The sequence below is a fragment of the Procambarus clarkii genome, chromosome 11, assembly GCF_040958095.1.
Source record: "Procambarus clarkii isolate CNS0578487 chromosome 11, FALCON_Pclarkii_2.0, whole genome shotgun sequence".
Lineage (NCBI taxonomy): Eukaryota > Metazoa > Arthropoda > Malacostraca > Decapoda > Cambaridae > Procambarus > Procambarus clarkii.
This window is the reverse complement of record NC_091160.1, coordinates 22793716-22803494: the sequence shown is the minus strand read 5'-3', so window position 1 is coordinate 22803494 and position 9779 is coordinate 22793716. Positions and strand designations below refer to the sequence as shown.

The 9779-nt window shown below is 44.8% G+C and overlaps 2 protein-coding genes across 2 annotated transcripts in view; one reads left to right on the top strand and one right to left on the bottom strand.

The window, feature by feature from the left end:
* Positions 1-1676, bottom strand: part of LOC123751464 (basic salivary proline-rich protein 2-like) — a 2909-nt gene extending 1233 nt beyond the window's left edge. The window contains exons 1-2 of the mRNA XM_069322952.1: positions 1656-1676; positions 1-876 (exon numbers count right to left, since the gene is read on the bottom strand). The exon at positions 1-876 is cut by the window's left edge and continues 571 nt beyond it. Coding sequence (XP_069179053.1) covers positions 1-876; positions 1656-1676 — 897 coding nt within the window. The remainder of the gene's footprint in view (positions 877-1655) is intronic.
* A 118-nt stretch (positions 1677-1794) lies between these two features.
* Positions 1795-6670, top strand: LOC138363590 (cyclic nucleotide-gated channel beta-1-like). Its single transcript, XM_069322950.1, has 2 exons — positions 1795-1825; positions 5880-6670. Exons 1-2 carry the CDS (start codon positions 1795-1797, stop codon positions 6668-6670), a joined length of 822 nt encoding a protein of 273 aa, XP_069179051.1.
* The last annotated feature ends 3109 nt before the right edge of the window (positions 6671-9779 follow it).

Sequence of the window (9779 nt, the reverse complement as noted above, 5' to 3'; positions counted from 1 at the left end):
TATGGGACCTCCTTCTATGGGACCTTCTATGGGTCCTCCTTCTATTGGACCTTCTTTGGGTCCTCCTTCTATGGGTCCTCCTTCTATTGGACCTTCTATGGGTCCTCTTTCTATGGGTCGTCCTTCTATAGGACTTTCTATGGGTCGTCCTTCTATAGGACTTTCTATGGGTCCTCCTTCTATAGGACCTTCTATGGGTCGTCCTTCTATAGGACTTTCTATGGGTCCTCCTTCTATAGGACCTTCTATGGGTCCTCCTTCTATAGGACCTTCTATGGGTCCTTCTATAGGACCTTCTATGGGTCCTCCTTCTATAGGACCTTCTATGGGTCCTCCTTCTATAGGACCTTCTATGGGTCCTCCTTCTATAGGACCTTCTATGGGTCCTCCTTCTATAGGACCTTCTATGGGTCCTCCTTCTATAGGACCTTCTATGGGTCCTCCTTCTATAGGACCTTCTATGGGACCTCCTTCTATGGGACCTTCTATGGGACCTCCTTCTATGGGACCTTCTATGGGACCTCCTTCTATAGGACCTTCTATGGGTCCTCCTTCTATGGGACCTTCTATGGGTCCTCCTTCTATTGGACCTTCTATGGGTCCTCCTTCTATAGGACCTTCTATGGGTCCTCCTTCTATAGGACCTTCTATGGGTCCTCCTTCTATAGGACCTTCTATGGGTCCTCCTTCTATAGGACCTTCTATGGGTCCTCCTTCTATAGGACCTTCTATGGGTCCTCCTTCTATAGGACCTTCTATGGGTCCTCCTTCTATAGGACCTTCTATGGGTCCTCCTTCTATAGGACCTTCTATGGGTCCTCCTTCTATAGGACCTTCTATGGGTCCTTCTCCTATGGTTGAGGGTAACGATGTAAACTGTTGAGCTCCAATCCGTTCACATGTTCCACTGTTAATGTGATCGTTGTCCGAGGAAAGATAAGAGCAGGCCGGGCTCGTTCTCGACGCATAACAGAGAATTCCGGGTTCACATCCCAGGGCGAGACAGAAATGATTGGGCACGTGTTAGGACTCAGGCTAACCCGTACAGTCTGGATACACTGGGGTTATTCCTTTAGGTGTCTAGGTACCTTGTCTAGGTACAAAGTAATTCATCCTGCAGTATTTGAAATATCATTATATACACGTGTATTTTATTGTTTTCTAATGTATTCTATGGGTCTATTCTATTCAAATATATATATATTGTATTATTATTATATTTCATGATGTTGCGTGTAACTGCTCGTTTCGCCAGTTGCGTGAATGGTGGCTGCTGCTAATGTCATTAATGTCATTGTCATTATAGTCGTCAGGTTTAGTTCCTTCAGTCTGTCTTCATTCCTCATCCCTCGCAGCTCTGGGACGAGCCACGTTGTAAACTTCTGCACCTTTTCGAGCTTCCTTGTTGTTGTTTTTTTCTCTCACCCCCCCCCCTTCCCCTCCGTACGAGCAATACTGAGAACACTTCAAGTACAAACGCCCTTCAAGGTGGTGTCAAATAGGCAATGACTCGTTCCTCTTTTCGCAGCCAATCAGCGGCACAGGAACGACAACCCAATTTCCCCGTGTAATTTTGGCAAGAGCTAAACATTATTAGGATTGTTCACACGAATGCGACTCGTTGAAGTTGTCTTGTGTGGTCCAGTTTAGCTTACCTCAGTGGGTGGGGGAATCATTATTGTGAATTATTTGTTTAGCTGAGAGGAAGTTTTGGTTTAAGATCTGTCGAGGAGTATGTTCAGAACTAAAGTATTATTGCTGGCTGGTCAGTTAGCTGCTGTGGTAGCCTTAATAATGCTCTCACGGCTGATAGGCCAAACAACAGGTAAGAAATAATTACTGTGATTTGATAACCCAAATTTTCCTTGACAAAGTGGAGAGGAATCAAACATGTTTTGATAACAAAATAAAATTTATAAATGTGTAATATTAATGTATAATTCCAATGCCTATTTAACTTCATGCTTTCAAATATTCAGCAACACCCGAGTGACTGTTAGTTAATTGTCGTGAGTTTATCCATAATAATATTACTGAATTTGAGAGTGATTGATATGCTTGGTAATATATTTATTGTGTGACGCACGCGTTAGTAAAGCTAACAGATGAAGTCAAGCCTAGAGAGGGAATTCAACCTTCAGTTTCCTGTGATGGATGTGTTATATTACTCTGAGATACTGTATTATTTCTCATTTTCCTGTGATGAGTGTCTTATATTATTATTGGATACTGTATTATTTTATATATGACCATTATTGCTATTGTTTGCATATAATGTTGTAGATTTACGTGTGGGATTTGCGTTAAAAATAGATTGATCTTAATTGCTCCAGATTCATTAGGCACGCAATGTAACGAACCCATAATGGGTGATAGTTACGTGGGACGGTGGGGGGGGGGGGTTGATGACGCACGTGGCTGATCTGTGAGCTCAATAATATTATTATTACTATCACTGCAATAATAATCGTTATTATCACTGTATTAACTATTAAAGCTGCAGAGTCGAGCTATTACCTCTTGGACTCTGCCTTTCTAACTGAACTGTCTTTTTTTCTATTATATCAACTACATATATTTACTTTTAACACACACACACACAAATCCTCAGGAAGCGTCCCGTAGCAGCTGACTAACTCACAGGGACATATTTACCGCTAGGTGAACAGATGCATCTGATAAAGAAATTCTACCCATTTGTTTCTGTCTCTTCCGGGAGTCGAACCCGGGGCCCCTTATGACTACGACCCCCGAGCGCTGTCCACTCAGCCACCAGCCCCCGTGGAGTAACCTAGTTACACGAAGAATTCTCACAGCCATCATTCCCGAGAAGACAAAGAGTGCCTGTGGGTTCAAGCAGTGACAGACTCTGTGCTAATTCGCGTGTGATTAATCACCTCAAATTAAAATGTCCGGAAGATCTCTTATCACTCTGTAGGCTGACAATAGGGCCTCATGCTTGATATAAAAGTATATATGTATTTTATAATTATACATATATATGTATTTATTAAAAATATATATGTATTTTACATTTATTTTATAATATATATATTATATTATAATATATGTATTATAATATATTGATATAAAAATATATATAAATATAAAAGAATTGTAGTCTGTAGGTAAGCTTATAAGTCTGGTACTGTTTTTATTGACACAAAAAAGTGTGTGGGTGAAAAGTGAATGTGTGTGTGTGTGTGTGTGTGTGTGTGTGTGTGTTTGTGTGTGTTTGTGTGTGTGTGTGTGTGTGTGTGTGTGTGTGTGTGTGTGTGTGTGTGTGTGTGTGTGTAGTGAAAAATAGGCTACGATGAACTAGACTGAGTTTAAAATTTTTGGGTTTTTGTTTAAAGATGTAATGATTAAACGTGGAGAATTTTCAACTGTTGTGTGGTTGGAATACTTCATTGAGTGTTCCGTAGTGTTGTGGTGGTGGCCTTCGTCACGGGTGAGTCCTATCACTCTCGTGAGTGTACAGGTGAGTCAGTTACCACTCTAAGGTGAGTCCTATCACTCTCGTGAGTGTACAGGTGAGTCAGTTACCACTCCAAGGTGAGTCCTACCACTCTCGTGAGTGTACAGGTGAGTCAGTTACCACTCCAAGGTGAGTCCTATCACTCTCGTGAGTGTACAGGTGAGTCAGTTACCACTCCAAGGTGAGTCCTATCACTCTCGTGAGTGTACAGGTGAGTCAGTTACCACTCCAAGGTGAGTCCTACCACTCTCGTGAGTGTACAGGTGAGTCAGTTACCACTCCAAGGTGAGTCCTATCACTCTCGTGAGTGTACAGGTGAGTCAGTTACCACTCCAAGGTGAGTCCTATCACTCTCGTGAGTGTACAGGTGAGTCAGTTACCACTCCAAGGTGAGTCCTATCACTCTCGTGAGTGTACAGGTGAGTCAGTTACCACTCCAAGGTGAGTCCTATCACTCTCGTGAGTGTACAGGTGAGTCAGTTACCACTCCAAGGTGAGTCCTATCACTCTCGTGAGTGTACAGGTGAGTCAGTTACCACTCCAAGGTGAGTCCTATCACTCTCGTGAGTGTACAGGTGAGTCAGTTACCACTCCAAGGTGAGTCCTATCACTCTCGTGAGTGTACAGGTGAGTCAGTTACCACTCCAAGGTGAGTCCTACCACTCTCGTGAGTGTACAGGTGAGTCAGTTACCACTCCAAGGTGAGTCCTATCACTCTCGTGAGTGTACAGGTGAGTCAGTTACCACTCCAAGGTGAGTCCTATCACTCTCGTGAGTGTACAGGTGAGTCAGTTACCACTCCAAGGTGAGTCCTATCACTCTCGTGAGTGTACAGGTGAGTCAGTTACCACTCCAAGGTGAGTCCTATCACTCTCGTGAGTGTACAGGTGAGTCAGTTACCACTCCAAGGTGAGTCCTATCACTCTCGTGAGTGTACAGGTGAGTCAGTTACCACTCCAAGGTGAGTCCTACCACTCTCGTGAGTGTACAGGTGAGTCAGTTACCACTCCAAGGTGAGTCGTCATGAAAGAATAAGAGTAGAGAAGAATGGACTCAGTAAGAATATAATGTCTATTTACATGATAAATTAAATTTACCAATTAAATTAAAATATATAAGTTTTATCTTTTCCTCAAATTAATTAATTTATTTTTTTCCTTGTATCCGTTTTGAAAAGCATATTATTTAAACATTACTTTGAACCTTGTGGTTCATAAAATAATAATCAAACAAGGAGATGACATCCATGCATGTTAGCGATGGACTGGTAGATGAGTGGAGAGCGCTCGGGATTCGCAGTTCTTAGGTTCTGGGTTCGATTCCCGGTGGAGGCGGAAACAAATGGGTGGAGATCCTTAAACCCTTTTGCTCTGTTCACCTAGCAGTAAATAAGTACCTAGGAGCTAGACAGGTACTACGGGCTGCTTCCTGGGAATGTGTAACAAAAAAGAGGCCTGGTCGAGGACTGGGCCGCGGGGACGCTAAGCCCCGAAATCATCTCAGAATAACCTCAAGATGGATCACATAAAATTCAAAACTGCTTGAAAATGTCATTAGTGAGCAATATAATTTAGGGGAACAGTGAGCATGCAAGAGTTTTAGAATCTGTGTTTGGACGTGGAAAATATATTTATGTTTTTATGTATATATATTTTGTGTGTGTTTACAATCTTTCATCTTGCTGAGATTTATTATTATTTATGTACGTGGGGTAGAGAGGGGGTGGGGGGGGGAGGGGAGGGATGGGGGGAGTATCTTACCCTGGAGCACATGGAAGGGGAGGGATGGGGGGGGGGGTATCTCACCCTGGAGCACATGGAAGGGGAGGGATGGGGGGGGGGGGGTATCTCACCCTGGAGCACGTGGAAGGGGAGGGATGGGGGGGGGGTATCTCACCCTGGAGCACATGGAAGGGGAGGGATGGGGGGGGGGGGTATCTCACCCTGGAGCACATGGAAGGGGAGGGATGGGGGGGGGGTATCTCACCCTGGAGCACATGGAAGGGGAGGGATGGGGGGGGGGTATCTCACCCTGGAGCTCATGGAAGGGGAGGGATGGGGGGGGGTATCTCACCCTGGAGCACATGGAAGGGGAGGGATGGGGGGGAGTACCTCACCCTGGAGCACATGGAAGGGGAGGGATGGGGGGGGGGTATCTCACCCTGGAGCACATGGAAGGGGAGGGATGGGGGGGGGGTATCTCACCCTGGAGCACATGGAAGGGGAGGGATGGGGGGGGGGAGTACCTCACCCTGGAGCCCATGGTGAGGTATAAAGTTGTAGTTCTGTCTTGGTTCTGGTGATAGCAGGGAGGCCGTTCATAAGTGAGAGTCGGTTGTTGATCATTTGTTTTCAGTGTTCGATATGTAGTGCTTCGGCTATGTTAAATCTCCCCATGTAAGGTGAACAGTCTGGTGCACAGATACAAGATGAACAGTCTGGTGCACAGACACAAGGTGAACAGTCTGGTGCACAGACACAAGATGAACAGTCTGGTGCACAGATACAAGATGAACAGTCTGGTGCACAGATACAAGATGAACAGTCTGGTGCACAGATACAAGGTGAACAGTCTGGTGCACAGACACAAGATGAACAGTCTGGTGCACAGACACAAGGTGAACAGTCTGGTGCACAGACACAAGATGAACAGTCTGGTGCACAGACACAAGATGAACAGTCTGGTGCACAGATACAAGGTGAACAGTCTGGTGCACAGATACAAGATGAACAGTCTGGTGCACAGATACAAGGTGAACAGTCTGGTGCACAGATACAAGATGAACAGTCTGGTGCACAGACACAAGATGAACAATCTGGTGCACAGACACAAGATGAACAGTCTGGTGCACAGATACAAGGTGAACAGTCTGGTGCACAGACACAAGATGAACAGTCTGGTGCACAGATACAAGGTAAACAGTCTGGTGCACAGACACAAGATGAACAGTCTGGTGCACAGACACAAGATGAACAGTCTGGTGCACAGATACAAGATGAACAGTCTGGTGCACAGATACAAGGTGAACAGTCTGGTGCACAGATACAAGGTGAACAGTCTGGTGCACAGACACAAGATGAACAGTCTGGTGCACAGACACAAGATGAACAGTCTGGTGCACAGACACAAGATGAACAGTCTGGTGCACAGATACAAGATGAACAGTCTGGTGCACAGACGCACATAAGATGAACTCACCAATAAACAAGATTATAATACATGCCTAGCGGACTCCGGGTTTTGACTCCCTGTGCCTTTTTTTCACCAACTTCGAGGCCAACTCCGGAGCTCACAGTTCCTTCGACGGCTCTGGGACTAATTTTATTGGCGTTTGCCTTTCCATTGGTGACTTTCGGTGCCGTGGAGAGAGGGGGAACCTGCTGCATGGGTAACAGCTTCTCCTCCGTATGAACGTACCCTGGCTTTGCGCCCTGGAGAGGCCACTCCCAGCCGACAACCAGAACGCAACTCCATAGTCTCCTGAGACTGTTGGATGCTCCCTACTATTAATACATGCCGGTCCAACACGTAACAATGCCTTTGTCAAAGGAGCACTGCAGCAGGAACTGTTCTAATGAACGGACAAGCAACAACACCGCCTGCATTACACTGCTGTTTCTTGTCCATGATGCAAGCACATTATCTTTCCATTAGTCTGAAGACAATGTTAATTCTCAGATAGGAAATGTTAATGTTCGTGTCACACATAAAGATATTTTTTCACGGAGAGGGAATGTTCCTTAATGTTTATATAAATATATACATATATATATATATATATATATATATATATATATATATATATATATATTTATATATATATATATATATATTTATATATATAGCTATATATATTTATATATATATATATATTTATATATATATTTATATATATATATATATATATATATATATATATATATATATATATATATATATATATATATATATATTATAACTGAAAACTCACACTTCAGAAGTGACTCTAACCCATACTGCCAGGAGCACTCTGCTGGCGTACAGGATCCCTTAACCGCTCGACCAACACGACTGGTCAAAAAGAGGATGATAGCCGAGGCTATTTCCATCCCCCCGCCGGTTGGTAATCTTGGGCATGGTCACGTGGTTCGAGTACCTTCTGGTGTGTGAGTTTTCAGTTGCATATTGTCCGTCACTGTCCCGCAGTCTTCCCCATCATTCCCCCCTCACCCGTCTCCTCGGCCTCCCAACCATTCCCCACTGTTGGGGTTTCACCTCTCTTCTCTCTAGTCTGGGGTGAGCAAATGCTATGCTCAAGGTTACTCACCGTAGCCCTGCGGGTCTTCCCTCGATCCTCACGGCGCCACTGCACGCCAGGAGAGTCTCCCTGTCAATCTTAACGGCCTCTAATTAAGAAAGAGTGAGAACACGACTCGTGTACTTGACTGTCGTGTGCCCTCCCCAACAATAGGGCTCTACGGTAAACCACAAGGTCGCCAACTGGTGTTTTTAGGTGGCCAGTAACACCATCAGTGGACTGGTGTATTCAGTGGTAGCCTTGGCAAGGTCACACTCAAAGATCAGGAATCAGGCAGGTACTTATTGTTATCACTCTATGTTTACCAGTATAATATAGCCACAAGATCAATGGAGGGGATGATATAAACACAAAGAGAGTTTTGTATTTTACTTAAAATGTATGAAAGATGTCATAAAGGCCACACAATAATCCATAAATCAACTGATCCTGACGCGGCCGGTAATTCCCACGGATATTATGTGATCATAAGATGGCAACATCTCCCTTCCTCATCAAGTGTCAAGAACAGCTGATCGCAATGGCCTCTCCGCGCGAACTTCGCTTGTTTTCTAGATTCACGTGCGCTGTTTCTTTAAAATTCTCCAATATTACTAGAAACTCGCACACATTCGATATTGGCACAAATAAACCGTATTACTTGGTTACACTGTACTCAGGCTCAAACAGTCTTATCTACAATCAATGCCATAATGATTCACTGTAATGGCTTTACATTGTTCTTCACTCAGCAATATATTATGAAATATTAACACGGGAGTTTTCAGTACTTTCTCTCGTGGGCGATAACACAATAATTCACTGTACTCACAAATGATTATTCCCTGAATGAACATAGACATATATATGGTATGTAAATCAATCATCAATACATGGAAAATAAATAGTTTCTGGGCACATAGCCTAACCTCCAAATACTGGCATAATCTTATATATAATTTACCACTATATGTTCATATCAAAATCTATAGAAAGATACACACAACACAGTAAATTTATCACTTGTTCCTGGTGCCTGTACACACCAATAATCAACATGAATATTACAAGTACTCTTGATAGTACTGTCTAGCACACTGGTGCTTTACCATGACATGTGTGAGACTTGCTCACGACATATAAAATCCTCAGGCTAGATAATATAGCCGAATAACATAGCTAACTAAAGGGGAATGGGGAGGGAACTAGAAACACTTACTTCACCCTATCCTCCGATGAGAGTCGAGATGTAGCTCCTGGTCCTCGTGTCGGGAACGCCCCCACACTACACGTCGTCGTGTCCTACCAGAGCCTCTCGTCGTCCCACCGTTTAGCGCGTCGTCTCCGTGCCTCCTCACTGCAGGTCCGTCCTCCTCCTTGACTTCATGAAGGTTGGAGTCGGTCTCCTGGCCGTCGTCTTCTCCCATCAACGGCTGCCGCCTACGTCTCAGCTACAGTCGTCCGGTTTCCCCAAATAGTCCTCTCTTCCTCAGCTACCCAGTGGCTCTGTCTGCCACTTACGCTGTCACGAACTGGTGAATTGCCACAGACGCCACATATGTCACTGCACGGCTTCACTGCTACTGGCACAGTACCTGACTGGAGCACTTGTTGCTCAAATAACCGTCAATTCCCTCTTCTGGTTCAACACATGAACTAGGGAAGACTTCTCAGAGTACTGGCGGACTTCAGGTGACGCGTAAATCCACGGGTGCGGGAAAACTGTCCAACTGACAGGACCATCCGTCGCACGTCCGACCTCTATGACGTGTCGTGTCTGACTGCTGGCGCCAGAGTGGCGCGCGGCCCGGACCCCCTTCCTTCGTGACGTCACTTTCGCTACGGGAAATTTTCATTGGCTCCCGGTGCCACCTTGCTGTCGGTGACCAATCCGGTGCCACTGACGTCACACGGTTTTGGCGGGAGATCAGAGAGGCCAGCGCCATCTTGGCTCCCTAAAGGGCCTAAACCACAGGCCAAAATATTACTATTTCACAAATTTCTCGGCTCTCCGAGAACACTTCA